Source organism: Mastigoproctus giganteus, chromosome 4, assembly GCF_048544385.1.
Source record: "Mastigoproctus giganteus isolate SK-2022 chromosome 4, ASM4854438v1, whole genome shotgun sequence".
Taxonomy (NCBI): domain Eukaryota; kingdom Metazoa; phylum Arthropoda; class Arachnida; order Uropygi; family Thelyphonidae; genus Mastigoproctus; species Mastigoproctus giganteus.
This window is the reverse complement of record NC_143578.1, coordinates 44,048,039-44,062,845: the sequence shown is the minus strand read 5'-3', so window position 1 is coordinate 44,062,845 and position 14,807 is coordinate 44,048,039. Positions and strand designations below refer to the sequence as shown.

Genomic DNA, 14,807 nt, shown 5'->3' with positions numbered 1-14,807 from the left:
GCCCGTCGTCCTAAGAAGCCCCTCCTCACACAAAAAATGAAAAAGACCCGATTAATTTGGTGTAAGGAGCATGTCAAATGGGCCCCGAGCAGTGGAAGTCAGTTATTTTCTCGGATGAGAAGAAATTTCACCTGCATGGCTCTGATGGGAGATAAACGATTCGCCGTAGAGTGGTGAAGAATACCATCCACACTGTACGATGTCTACAGTGAAATTCCCTACCAGGCAAATGATATGGAGGTGCATTTCGTATCGCAGAGTAGGTCACCAGCAGTCTATAAAAGGTTGCGTAAATGCCAATGGATACCTGGCTATATTGGAAGGCAAATTTCTGCCAACCATTAGAGACCATTTCAACCTGCCAAGTAACTGCATCTTTCAGGACGACTCTGCTCCTTGTCATCGGGCGAAAAGTATAAGTAGGCACTTCTGTAGTTACTTTAGCTTCATTTCTGCATTAGAGGTTCGACAGTAATGTGTTTACATTTGTTACAGGTGAAAAAATGGTTGGAAGAACGGTCCATTACAACTTTTAACTGGCCAGGAAACAGCCCGGACCTGAATCCTATAGAGAGCTGTTGGCATCGTGTGGAATTTGCAGTTGCCAGAAAGCAACCAAAGACCCTTCGTGAACTTGAGGAAGCCATAATTCGTGTTTAGAACAACGAACTATCAGTTGATTATCTTCAGAAATTGATCTTGGCAATGTCTCGATGGTGTGCTGCTGTCATCAGGGCCAGAGGCGGTTCAACTAAATTTTAGTTTGCGCCTGGTGAACTTTTCATTTTGTTTTCCCTTTAAAATGATAAACTGAAGCAAACTGAGGGCTTCTGATAACATTTCAGCCATAATTGTCGTGTTTGCCAAAAATGGTGTATAAAGGTTGCAAATGCTCATTTTGAATATTTTGAGGGCACCTGTCAAATATTACTTAGCTTTGCCTTAACTATTAATAAATATCATTTGTTTATATTTCTATTTGTGATGCTAGTCATTAATGTAACATACCATCCCGAAAAATGGTTAGAAATGTGAAATTCCTACGTGATGCACTTTCTTTGAACACCAATGTAATTTCCGTCCACTAACCTTCAGTGAATGCAAAAGATCATAATGGACTGGCATCCTCTAATAGCATCTGATAGAATATTTGACATCCTCTGATGAAATTATACCTCAAAGAAATCTATTATATTATTTTCATATTTTTCATTCCTTATTTATTTATTTACCATTTATTATAGTAAAATTTGCAGGGTACATCACTTTATACAACTATGAAAAATTTATTAGTACCTGATATGGTATCTTCGGTAAGTTCTGTTCGATTCCAGTAACTATTGGTGCACGTGCAGAGACCCATCGCTTCTGTTGTTGATTATTAAGCCTCCATATTAGCGTTTCAGTCATGTTTTCCTTGATGTACACCTGTAGAGTGCCCAGACTGGGACCGGCAGTATCGATACTCCTCCCATACATCCAATAATAGAACGAAAGGCAGTGCCGAAACCGAGCCGGTTGGAATAATGGGCTCACAAGAAACCCAAAATTCCCAGTTTTGTATGGATAGGGACCGTTGCTCAGAAGATTCATATAAAAGCCTAAAAGAAAGAGAATTAGAGTATTTATTTTAAAAAAATGTTCAGTACGATCGAATTTTCTACATTATTTAAGGAAAGTCAGATCAGGCGCGAAAAAATGTTTATACTTTTGAAACATCGACTAAAAGACACAATACCTGCTCAAATCTTCATGTCCGTGCATGCAGGGCCATGTACATATACATAAATTAATGATTAAGTTCAGTATGAGCGCTCAGTCAGTTTGCGGAATCCACAGAAGGACGTGTAAATGTGGTCACAAAAGAGTGAGCGCTTCTGTTCTGCAAGTGTGGACAAGTCTTAAAAAAATCTGGGAAGAAATTTCCAGACAATCAGAGATCAATGTTTACTCATTGTTTAAATTGTATCATAAACATAACTCATTCAGACGAAGAGTGTATTCACACCTCTCTTTCTCACATCAATCATCATAGCCACGGTCTCCGTCAACTCTCTCCCAAAAGTTCTGAAGCTTTAGGAATATTACGCATTTTTTCATATTCAGCCAACGTTGTATAATCAAAATGATTGTGGTAGTAAGGCATTAGGAAACAAAAGACCAAAGGTGCTTTTAACGAGTTTGGACTTCAGAAACTGTTGCTAAAACAAATTATTTCCAAAGACTTGGGCACGGTTATTCAAGGGTTAATGGAGATCAACGTACCCAAAGAGTGCCCTCGTGGGTAGCACAGTTGGTAGGATCGCCGTTCTCCCCACATAGGGTGAAAAAGACCTGAGTTCGATTCTGTCGATGACGGGAAGAATTTTTATGGGTCTTTTTCATAACGTGGCTGAGTTAGTCGGTCTGAGGCAAAGGTGCATGGTTTTTCATCTAGAAAAACAGAAAATCGACCTCAGAACGCACCCAATTTACAGACATTATAGACAGAGCAACATGGCCTTTGTCTCCGATGCTCATAAAACCCAACAACAACCCAAAGAGTGGTAACTAAAGATTTCATCGAAGGATCTAATAAAGATATGTTGTTTGTAACAGCGGAGACCCTACTGGAAATATACTGCATAGTAATCCAAATGCATTCAGAAGTAAATAGATTTAAAGGAATAGTAAAAACTGGCAGAGAGAACCCAATGTTTTTCGAGTCTTCAAAGTTAATTAAGGTTTATTAAATAATCTCAATTAATCGAATGAATTTGTAGTTCATTCATTTATTTTATTCCGACTGGCAGCGGGCACGTGCCACGAATAGCCGCAATTTCCAGGACGAATGGCAAACTGCTAGTTATAAACGAGGACGCGAATTGCAATCACGCATTTCCCTAACTCGCTCACTCACTCATTCGTTCTCTTTTCGATCAGTTGAATACGGCGAGTGGAAAGGCGATTTGTTTTCGGTTTCGCGCAGTACAGATAGAAAGAAAGATCGAGTGACACATCGTAGTATGAATCTGAAGAGCCAATGCCGCGAATAGCGAGCCTCTAATTATCTGCAGTTCACACTGAGGAATTAATCTGTACACCCCGTAGTTCATGCAGTTCCTCCGTGAATCGAGCTGTCGCCGCTACGAGAAACACTTGATTTACCGCCCTTTGCGTCGGACGTCGCTAAACAAGGTAAACATCTCTTGAACTCAACTCATCATCATGCCGAAGAAGTGCAATGAAAACAGAAAAATGCAAGTCGGCTGAGAAATGGAAAGGTGAATTACATGAACGCGTCAGAGTGCATGTGAGAGAAAGAGAAAGAAAGAGCAAGGAGAGAGAGAGAGAGAGAGAGAGATGAAAGAAGAAACAGGGAGAAACAGGGAGAAAAGGGAAAGAAGAACGATAGAGAAAACGAGAGAGAGAGAGAGGAAGCAGAAAGAAGAGAAATAGAGAAAGAAGCGGTGAGAGAAGAAAGCGGAGATAGAACAAGAGGAAAAACGAAAGAGAGCGAGAGCAAGAGGAAAGAAGAATGCAGAGAGGATGAAGAAAGCAGACAGAGGGAGAGGAAAGAATAATGTAGAGGAAAGAATAATGTAGAGGGGAAGAAGAAAGCAGAGAGCGAGCGAGAGAACAAGAGGACATATGAGAGAGAGAGGGAGAGGAAAGAAGAATGCAGAGGGGAAGAAGAAAGCAGAGAGAGGGAGAGAACAAGGGGAAATATGAGAGAGAGAGGGAGAGGAAAGAAGAATGCAGAGGGGAAGAAGAAAGAGGAGGGAGAGAACAAGAGGAAATATGAGAGAGAGGAAACAAGAATTCAGAGGGGAAGAAGAATGTAGGGAGAGGAAGAGAACAAGAGGAAAGAAGAAAGAAAGAAAAAATGAGGGAGGATAGAGAGGCAGAGAGGAAAAAAGAAACAGAGAAAAGGAAAAGAAAGAGTAAGAGAGAGAGAGAGAGAGAGAGAGAGAGAGAGAGAGAGAGAGAGAGAGAGAGAGAGAGAAGAAAGTAGGGAGAGAGAAGAAGAGGAGAGATGAGAGAGAGGAAAGAAGAATGCAGAGGGGAAGAAGAAATCAGAGAGAGAGAACGAGAGGAAAGAAAGAGAAAAATGAAAAACAAGAGAGAGAGAGAGAGAGAGAGAGAGAGAGAGAGAGAGAGAGAGAGAGAGAGAGAAATATGTGAGCAGCGAGGAAAGGAGAGAACGGACCATAAAACAGCACGAATAAAATGAAAGGAAAGATAAGAGAAAATGAGAGCAGAACGAAAGAAAATGAAGAAAAAAAGGGGAGCAGAAGACAGAAAGAGAAATAAGGAGGAAAAAAAAAAGGCTAAGATGCAAAGAAAGAAAGCAAGAAGGTAGATACAGAGAAAGAAAGAAATGTAGATAAAAAAAGAAGGTAGATAGAGAAAGAAAGATGGAAGTTTATAGAGGAAGAGAAAGATAGTGACAAAAAGGAGGAAAGAAAGGCAGGAAGATAAAGTAAGAGACGCGAAAGAAAAGACAGTCGGAAAAAGTGGAAGAAAGAAAGAGAAAGAAAAAGTGAGAGAGAGAGAGACAAGGAAAATAAAGAAAGAGAAGAAGCGAAAGAGAAAAGCAGAAAGAGAGATGAGGGAGGGGTATCAGAAAGAGAGAAAATCATATCAGAAGGTGGAAAGAGAGAGAAGAATGCAGCGTGACTTTCAGAAAACAGCGTATTAAAGATAAATAAAAAAATATTAATAAAGTAGAAACTTAAAGAAAGTGAGAGGCTCTTTCTCTCTCTCGTAATAATGAGAAGAAGAAGGCAGTTTTAGCGAAACCTGTTAGCGACGAAATGATTGAGAACATAACTCCATAAATTGTGATGCTAAAAGAGTTGGTAATGAGAAAAGCACATTATCAGTGGCAGGCAACCCTTTAACCCGGGACACTTTACCCGAAATAATCACGGCAGACGTTTAAAAATTGCGACCAATACTTAGCATGATTTCCCAGGACAGGCGCCAATCGATTCCTTACCCACCATTACGCTTTTAAATCACCCCGAACGAAAAGTTACACGTGCCACGTTTTAAACTTATCCTAATAAATACCTCTCTCCACCGAACCGGAAATTACGTCGAACTTTTTTTTTTAGGAAGTAGTATGACGTCACCTCCAGAATTCTCTACTCTCAGTATCTGCTGTTTACGTCTTCTACGCTTCGTATCTTTTAGAGCGTTTGTATCTTCTTCGCAAGAAGAAACAAGCTTTGTTTTTCTCTCTCTATTTAGTAGCCAGTCTTTCAGTTAGTTGTCTGAAAAACAGGAAGTACCCACGCGGGTAGGCAATTAAGGACACTCAACACAAAAGACAGCTGGCTAAGAGGAGAAATAGCGAAAACGATCCCGCTCGCAACACACGCACCAAACAAACTTCTCCAATTCTAAATCTGATCCCGCGAAACTTTATCTTAAGCGAAAAGACCGCACTCTTTTTATTCTTAGCTCGAAATAGGAAGTGTGAAAACTGATAGAGTAAAATTCCTCTTTTTCTTCTTATCACATTACCGGGACCAAATGCGATAATCTTTGACCCATCTAAGATATACTTCCATCACAATCCGATTTCATCGTTGCTCAAACTATTTGAAATTACGACAGACGAATAAATGCTCTAAATAGCTCACCTTGTGGTGTGTTCTTCGTGTGGTCCGTCCGTGGCCCTTCAGCGTCGCCGTTGAACCTGCGTCCCCAATCTACGTCATCAAGAGATTCTACAGGAGAAACATTGGTCCAGCCACAGCTGTCTTCTTCGAAACTACAGTCGGCTGCAATGTAAAGGGATTTATTGAGACAAATATTTCCAGATCAAAGCGCAATTAAGAGAACTGAATATATACTACATAACCAAAAGTGCTAGGATACCACGAGACATTCATATAAGTGAAAAAAAAAAAGCAATTTTAGCATCTTTTGTAACTGTAAGTGTTCCGCCTTTCTCTCAAACTGTACCCAGGATGTCTGTTCAGCAGGCTCAATCCTAATTACACTGGTGAATGGCTAGACACTAACGGAATTTAAAATTGAGGCCAATAATTCCATATTTAAATTTAGGGGAGAAGTCGATTCATAAATAATTTTTAAAATCCACTTAAAGAATGCGTTCATTATTAAGTGCATTCCTTACACCTGATCTTATTAATCGAGAATGAAAATCAGAAACAACAGTGATCCAAAAACCGATCCTTGGGGGACACCACTACTGACATTACACTAATCTGAAGAATCTATATGGCAAATACCAATACGCGTCCTATAAAATTGTTTTTTTTTTTATCTAAAAATCGATATTCTACCACAAATATATTTTTTTATACATTTATGTGCTTGATTTTGTTGCACAAGCTGACTCCATCTATAAATGGATTTCAGATTATTCTTCCGTATTAAATGTGATAAAGCATATATTAGATATTCTGACAGCTCAAACATTTCGCTAGATGAATTCAAAATGGCGCCCTCCTGATTTACGGCTATTTATCACTTACGGTTCCGTAATATGCTTTAAAGCAGACGATTTCTGTACTTTAATATGCAAAACGTAATCTATAAATTGTGATCTGCAAACGTTATTCAAAAGAATCGTGAGAAAACCTAGAAACAGTTACTCATTCGTACAGAACGGTAGGATTTTATTTTATGTTCCTCTCTATGTTTGTATTTGAAAATTCAAAGTAAATTCAGCAAAAAAAAATTATTGTGAATTTAAGGGTAATAACGACATTTTGGATTTCCAATTTTTTGGATATTCAATATAAACATATTCTTAAAGAAATTATGCCAGTTATAGAACAACGAAAGAAGTATTCGTGTCTGTTGTAAACGCTATATTACAACCGCCCAAGCAAACTAACTCGGGAACTGGTTAAAAGCATCAAGAAGTTTCTCTAGTTAGGGTTGGTGTGTAACTTTGGAAAGCCCATGTACAAATAAAAGATGCCACTTTCCTTCAAAGATGGAAGTAAATTTGTAAAAGATTGGATGTCAACAACTTTTCTTTATATTAAAAGAAGTTTATCAGTTTGCTCTTTGCCGGATGATGAACCCGCATATTCGAGGAAAAGCCATGCAATCATCACCAGAGAGTGACTAACTTGGCCAGTTTCAAAAAAAAAAACAAGCCCATAATTCCTCGTGCCATTAACGGGATAACTAAGGCTTTTTACAGCCGATGTGGGAGGACTATCATTCTAACCATTGTGCTACCTACCCGCGAGGGCCGATATATTAGTTGCTGTTATAGTTAACTCACATTCACTACCTGGACTCGAAGCTAATAGCAAGTTGGATTACTGCTGGGAAGCGACGTGATAAGGAATCAGTAAGGTGTTCAAAAGCGACACCAAGAATATTAGATCATATATGTAACGAAACTGCCCTCAATTCCTGGTGTCACGAGGGTAGGGCATTGGGTTGGGGAACACGTATTTTCATTTCAACCTATAGATGCTCATTAGGATTGAGATCCAGGGATTGCGTTGGCCCGGGCAGATGCTTGAAGTCTTTTTCGTGTTGCTCAAACTACTCTTTCACATATTTGGCGAGGTGGATGGTTGAATTGTATTCTTGAAACTCCTGTGGGTAAACATCCAACATTGCCAGATGCTGCTGATTCGCAACAATATTTAGTATGATATCAGGCCAACAAGGGTATGCCACAAAACATGCCCCATACCATTACACCTCTTCCGGCAGTCTCATATTGTCCGCACACAATAGGATCTTGGCCCCAACTCAATCGTATTTTCTGGTTGGTGACCGACATCGGCGGCTTCCTTTGTTTGCCACTATTATTTGTAGGGGTGTTTATTTTTCTATTTCTTGAAGACTCGAACGACACTAGTCTTTGAACTCGTGGTGGTGGCGGGCAACGTGGGGTCCCATTAGGGGGACCCCTGCGGCCAAGACGCAGTGACTTAACAACAGAACATAATGCTACTCTGACATAAACCAGACATTACACTTTTTCTGGCTTTTACAGAAATTCTGTATTTCTTCACAAAGTACCATGGCGTAGATGTGGGAAACCACCAGTGGCGCCTTCCACAAAACACTATGCCACTAAGCGCAAGGGAAGCTGTCCTCTCTGCTATAGCGGCAGCTAAATGAGCACCGACAACCATGTCTGTTTGGAAATTCGTGAGATGTATTCCGTTCCCCATTGACAGTGAACTATCCGGGCTAGTGATGGGCATAATCGAGAGGGGTTATAATCGATTATTTCGATTATGCGCATATTATTCGAATGATTCATGCGATTATTTCGATTCTGTTCATATCATTCGAAAGATTTATTCCATTATGAAAATCAATTCGATTATACGCATATCATCCGAATGATTAATTAGCTTATTTCTGTTATGCGTATATCATTCCAATTGATTCATTCTATTATGGAAAATCATTCAATTATCGCAATTCATTCGCTTATGGAAAATCATTCGATTTTCGATCATTCGATGACAATTCATTTGCTTATTTCAATTATACGCATATCATTCAAATGGTTCGTTCTATTATAGAAAATCATTCGGTTATGACAGTTCACTGGATTATGGAAAATCATTCGATTATGACAATTCACTACTAATCATTCATTGTTTTCATTAATGAAATCTCTCGTTTACTAATCATTCGATTATGCCCATCACTAATTTCGCACAAATAGGATTACATGACTTTATAGCTCTTTTCTGCACAATATGCTATCTAATAATCTGGGCAGGCAGCGTATAAAAAGGAATAATAATAAATAAAAAGTGACATCTTTTTATTTTCGATAGGATAAATAATCATATGGTACGGGCAACCTGCCCTGCCTACTGTGAGCTACGCAGTCGGCCTACTCTTTTGTAACTTGTTTTATCTGTTTGCAAAATTTAGCGCAAGAGTTTTATCGTTTTCCCAGTGAGAGCTGCCCATGAGATGAGTTTTGGTGCAATTACAGATGTCAATAGTGTGTTGTTGCTATTGTGATTTGATGGTTTTCTTGATGCTTTGCCGTTTTCTTTTACCCGCTTTCAATCGATCGTGAAGGGGAGGGGTTTCCGTACATCAATCTTGTTTTCCTTCATTGTTCATTAGAAGTGGAATTCCTTGTCTGAGACACTTTGATAAGTAATTCAACTTTCTAACTTTTAAAATGTTGTTTAACTTGCTGTTTTAATTAACTTAGAAAGTTAAAGGACTTCGTTTTTCGTACAGCATGAATGGCGAGAAGACTTTTGAAAAAGCAAAATTAACTAGTAAAGAAATACGTATTATTTATTCTCGTGAATGTTCCTTAATCAGAAAATAGCCTTCACCATAAAGGAATGATGAAGATTATTTGAAAAACTGATCAATTTTTTTTACGATAAACATTCCCGAGAAAATTCAACATTTATTCCAACGATATTAGCTAAAAAAAAAAAAAGGTGTTGGAAAATTCCTCTTTTGGAATTGACTGTCAGTGCCCGCGTTCTTTTGTATATCTTCAATGGTGGCAAATCTTCTACCTTTGAGGGTACATTTAATTTCTAAAAAATAGCCCAAAATTATTTCTTCTGTTTCATTGAAACGACATTGTAAGCCGGATCGCTCTCATGGTGGAGAAACCAATCATTATTCCATAGTTCGCTCCTTTTGCTTCACACAGAGCTCAATGAATTCTGCAGAATTTCTGCAGTCTAAGCCTCATCGGCTGTTTGACCATTTGGGATGAGTTTAGCGTGAACAATACCATCGATGTCAAAGGGACAAATTAATGCTGTCTTCACTTTTGATCTGGAAGTGTGCACTTTCTTGGGTCTCGGGGATGTTACAATTTGCGTGCGACAGCAGACTTTGACGCTTTGCTTTTTTGGGTCACACCAGAATCCATATTTCATTAAGTACAAGTTACTGTGTCCAAATTCTGTTCAGAGGTTAGGACAAGTGTCAAGCCTTTGCTGTTTCACTCAAAATACGTAGGAGCAGTCTTCGCAAGAGCTTTCTTCGTGTTTCTTTTAGAATGAGTGTAACTTTTATATAAATTAAACTCTGCAACCATAATTCTCATAGTCTAGGGGCGATTGTAACTTGCAATCAACTGAATAAATAAAAAAAAATAATAAATAAAATAAAAAAACGAACCTTTTCAACATTTGTCTGGTCCTTCGAATGATTACATCGTGCATTATCATGGACATCTTCCTTACCTTCTTTAAAACTTTTGCCACCAGAATCTCTTGTCCTTGACATTACTCCAACTTTTAGAGCATAAAGTGACCAGCAACTGTTATTAAAGAACACGAAACAGGTGTCCAAGAAATGCAATTAATTTATAACACAAGTAACAATTCGTTGCCCAACTGCATATCTTTGGTCGCAATTAATCTTCTCCAACTTGGATGTCAAGTCAAGCTGGAGAAGAGCAAACGGAAGACGGGCTGCTCAGCGAGTTTGAATACTTCAAAACTGGAAGGTGAGAAGGCACAAGACCGGGCATGCTACCGGAAGCAAGATGAAATATACCGGAACTTAGTTAATAGTGAAGCCGATGCAATTCTAAACCAGATCTTATGACAATTGCTACAGCGGAAGGGAAGTCAATTCTGTAAAGGAAATTAGATAAATACTCTACGTTTCTCATATTCACTCCCTACTACAACAGATAAAAACAGTGTAAAGCAAAATTGAGCTTTCTAAAGATAATGAAGGAGAGAACTATTTCCATAATGATCATTAGAATAACAGAGATCACTTACCATAGCTTCCTGCTGAAGTCTGAGGGAAAACTAGAAAATACAAAATAAAAATAAATTCACCGTTAGCATCCACATTAGTTTAGGATATTTGTGAAGAAAGAGAGAGAACTGGTAGAATATGAGGTATTTACCTGGACAAGTGTCTGAACGGAAAGAAATACTATCCACAGCGATGTTGCCTAGAGAATTAAGGCCTACTGTCGCCACCAGATGGAGCTATCCAAAAAATAAAATTTATTTTTCTTAGAGGTGGGGAAAAGAATTTATATTAGTGATGGTATACGTACGTTTGCAAATGATCAAACAGGATGTAAACTTGAAGCGAAAATAAATACAATAAAGAATCATTAGGGTGGTTAATTGAGGCATTCTGCTATTAGATTCAAAAGAAGAAGACTGAATACTGGCGAGATTTGTTGGAAAGACTTTTAAGATGGTCAGAACCACGGTCGGATAATTCGTCAACAAGTTATGGCTGACAGATTTAGCGCTCTAAGATGGATTAGAGAGGACGGTAATTCATCTTTGTTGCATCGAGAGTACCATTAGTAGACGACTGGCAGAGATAGGAGTGCAGTGGTGTTGGGCATTGAGTCGATGTATTTCACCGCATCATAATGTGTCCAGCGACTTCAGTGGTGCAGAGGTAGATACAGCTGGAATGAAGAATAACAAGGGTTATGTTTAGTAACAAGTCAAGGTTTTGGTTTAAACACCAAGAATGATTAAGAATGATCGTCTTTTATCACTAGCGTTTGCACAAGGTAACTCATAGGCTGACGTTACGCGAAACTATAACAAAATCTGTCCTTTTGCCACTTGTCTAACAGTAACATAACCATTTATTCTAGAAGGACAATGCTCTGCCCCATACGATTCGATTAATTTCGTCAACAGCATCTCTGTAATTCGCGTTCAAGTGAATGCCGACTTTGGCTTAACCAGATTTGTTCCAACCGATATGTTTCAGATCTCCAGCATTTGGAGCTTCATCAAGTGGATCCGAAGATCATCCTCATATTTGTGGGTGCTTTTTTTTTTTAATTAATCATAGGAAACTAAGGCCACGAGGATGAAACTGTGTCTAAACTGCGTGTATATCCAGTTGCCGGTTTCTCTGTTTCCTGGATGAAAAACGGATGATACAACTGGGAGTAGAAAAGAAAGGAAGTTTAATGGTCAGATGCCAGTAATTTTTCAGCACATTTTGCAACACATCGTTTATCGAAGTTCACGGTAGATGATATTTGGAAGAGCTGGAGGACACAAAGTGATAAAATTCAAAGAAATATCCAGTAGGCCATGAAAATTAGAGATTAGAAATGGGCGAATCACGAACATGTTAGTTGAAATGTCGCCAAAAATATCCCTACTAAATCTGACATAGCAGCAACAGATATTAACAAGACTGTCCGTAAATGCGGTCAATCTCCTTGGTAGTTGCTCAGACTGGTTGTTACGGTTTGGTTTGTGGACTCTGGAACAATGGAAGGATATCAGATGGGCTGATGAGCGCAACTCAATGTTCAGATCCGATAGTCGAGTTTGAATTTGGAGAACGTCCAAAGAACACTAGTCTACCGGAGCATATTGTCCAAACAATAAGTTTAGAAGAGCAAGCATTGTGGTATGGGACAGCTTTTAGTAGTTTGGAATGGGACCATAGCAATAGCAACGAAAACCATCCATTCCGTTATGCACTAGTAAAGGAAAAAAATGGTGTCAAAACTGCAGTTGACATCATGAAATTTTCGAAATTTTTCCACGGACAGTGTCACTGCTATCTCAAAACGTGTAGATAAGGGGTAGGTTTCAAGTCCTGTCCCCAGCCGGGGTTAATCAGTCTCTTGCATGGATGTTTATCTTAGAAAATTGGGTTCTTCATCCAGCAAAACAAACGCCTTCATAGAATAAAAGCAATTTATAGTTAGATGAGCGCAAATTTTAAACAACCTGAAAGAAAATAATTCCGGTAGGGTTGTTTTCAATATCACTGGTATTCAGATACTTTTGAGAGGATAGTGTATAACGACAAAGTAAAGCAAATAGAGATAAAAAGGAAAAAGACGTTGAGTATTGACATAAAAAAAAACCAGTAAACGCTATATAGATAAACATAGCGAACGAAATAGAGGCAGAGACAGAAACAAACGGCACAAAGACAGAAAGAGCGAATCGAACAAGGTGAGGAAAGTCATTACACGCATGGATGCGTACCTGGAAAGGATTCCTGGATGAAATTGGTACCTGCGCCACGTTCCAAATGTTACCATATTCTCCACTTATTTCCCAGACAACTATCTTCTCCGGTGGGTCGGTCTTACTTTCTAGAATCACCTGCAAGCTTCCAATTCCATTGCCGAACATATGGGTAGCGAAGTTCATACACAGTGGATTGTTGTCACCTAATTAAAAAATAACAAAAATAGTGGTAAGGTTCAACTCACATTTTACTGCATAAAAGTATTCGATCGAAATATTAATTATGATCAAAGAATCAAACATTTGGGTTATGTGGCTAACTGGGTGGGACTTTTGTTCTTAGAGAATACGGATAACCTCTGGAAGTAAAAATAATAAAATACACTCGTCAGTGAAATTTAGACCTTGAAAGCATGGACGAAATTATTACTGAAAATGTGCATGCATGACTGTGAAGTATATGGACATAAACGATTAGCATTCGAAATTGACCGGCGCATTAGAACCTTCAATAACGTGCATCTTACCGTTCTGATGTAAGGACCTGAGGGTGCAATGAAAACGTGTGTAAACATTAGAAAGCAAACAAAATGGTGAGCGAATGACCGTCTAAGTGGTATGCAACGCCTTTAATACGCATACGTTGAGTTGTTTGAGGGACAAGAATGATATCATGTCGTCTTTAGTGACGAATCAGTTTGTGGTCGTTATTGATGGCCCGCTAACCGCAAGAAATTACGCTGAAACTGTTCTAAGACCAGTGCTTCTGTCCTTTCTATACTCCAGTCGGCAAATCAGTCGATCTTCCTGTTTTAATGTTCTTCTGATGTTACCAAAGCACTGCAAATGTGTCCAAATACCTTTCTGTGCTAATTCTTGCTAACAATATTAAACTATTCAGGCATCACGATCCACACGTACGATTTGTCATGTTGACCATCCAGCTTCTGTCAACCCAACGATCCGATCCCTTTCGAAGTCCGCCAGTGGTACATAACGTCGCCTTTACGCGTATTAAAGGCACTGCATGCTCTTTGATGGTCATTCGCTCACCGGTTTGATTGCCTGCTAACGTTTACACATCTTTTTATAGTACCTTCAGATTCATATGTCAGGGCAGTAACAGACATACTAAGGCCCTCGTGGGTAGCACAGATGGTAGGATCGTCGTCTTTCCCAGACCGGGTGGAAAAGACCTGAGTTCGAATCAAGTCGATGACGGAAGGAATTTTTATGGGTCTTTTTTCACAATGTGGCTGAGTTAGTCAGTCTGAGACGAGGGTAACGTGATTTTTTCTTCAGGAAACTCGGATTTTTCGTCCTGCAAACAGAAAATCGACCTCAGAATCGCGCAATTTACAGACAATATAAACGGAGCAACATGGCCTTAGTCGCGGATCCTCCTGAAACCCAATAAAAACAATAGCAATTAAGGTTATGAAGCATCAGTATGTTATCTGTTATTGCGTGTATTCTTCGGTCGATTTTCTGACTGCTAGACGTAAACTAAGTTTAGGGCGCAAAAACCATACAACCCTTACCTGAGACCAACTAACTCAGTAATGGTGAGAAAAAAGCCCATAAAAATTCCTCGCGTTTTAATAGGACTCGAACTCAGGCTTTTCCCATCTAGTGTGGAACAATGGCAATTATAACCATTGTGCTACTCGCAAGAACAGGTTCTATTGCGCCCATCAGCTTGACGTGCTAATCGTTTACGTCCATATATGCCACAGTTATTCATGCAAATTTTAACAGGCAATCTTCCACAAGCAGCGTACATTGTGAACAGAATTTTATATAAAAATTCACGTTTTAACTGATTTTTATGTACATTCTCTACAATATAAGATATTGTTTATGGACTTTATAAAA

The 14,807-nt window shown here is 39.0% G+C and overlaps 1 protein-coding gene across 1 annotated transcript in view; it reads right to left on the bottom strand.

The window, feature by feature from the left end:
* Positions 1–14,807, bottom strand: part of LOC150086678 (MAM and LDL-receptor class A domain-containing protein 1-like) — a gene marked incomplete at its 5' end in the record, with an annotated part of 129,091 nt that overhangs the window by 69,082 nt on the left and 45,202 nt on the right. Inside the window, 5 exons of the mRNA XM_090372222.1 lie at positions 1,297–1,601; positions 5,631–5,771; positions 10,731–10,760; positions 10,862–10,946; positions 12,948–13,135. Of these exons, the coding sequence (XP_090228348.1) occupies positions 1,297–1,601; positions 5,631–5,771; positions 10,731–10,760; positions 10,862–10,946; positions 12,948–13,135 (749 nt within the window). The remainder of the gene's footprint in view (positions 1–1,296; positions 1,602–5,630; positions 5,772–10,730; positions 10,761–10,861; positions 10,947–12,947; positions 13,136–14,807) is intronic.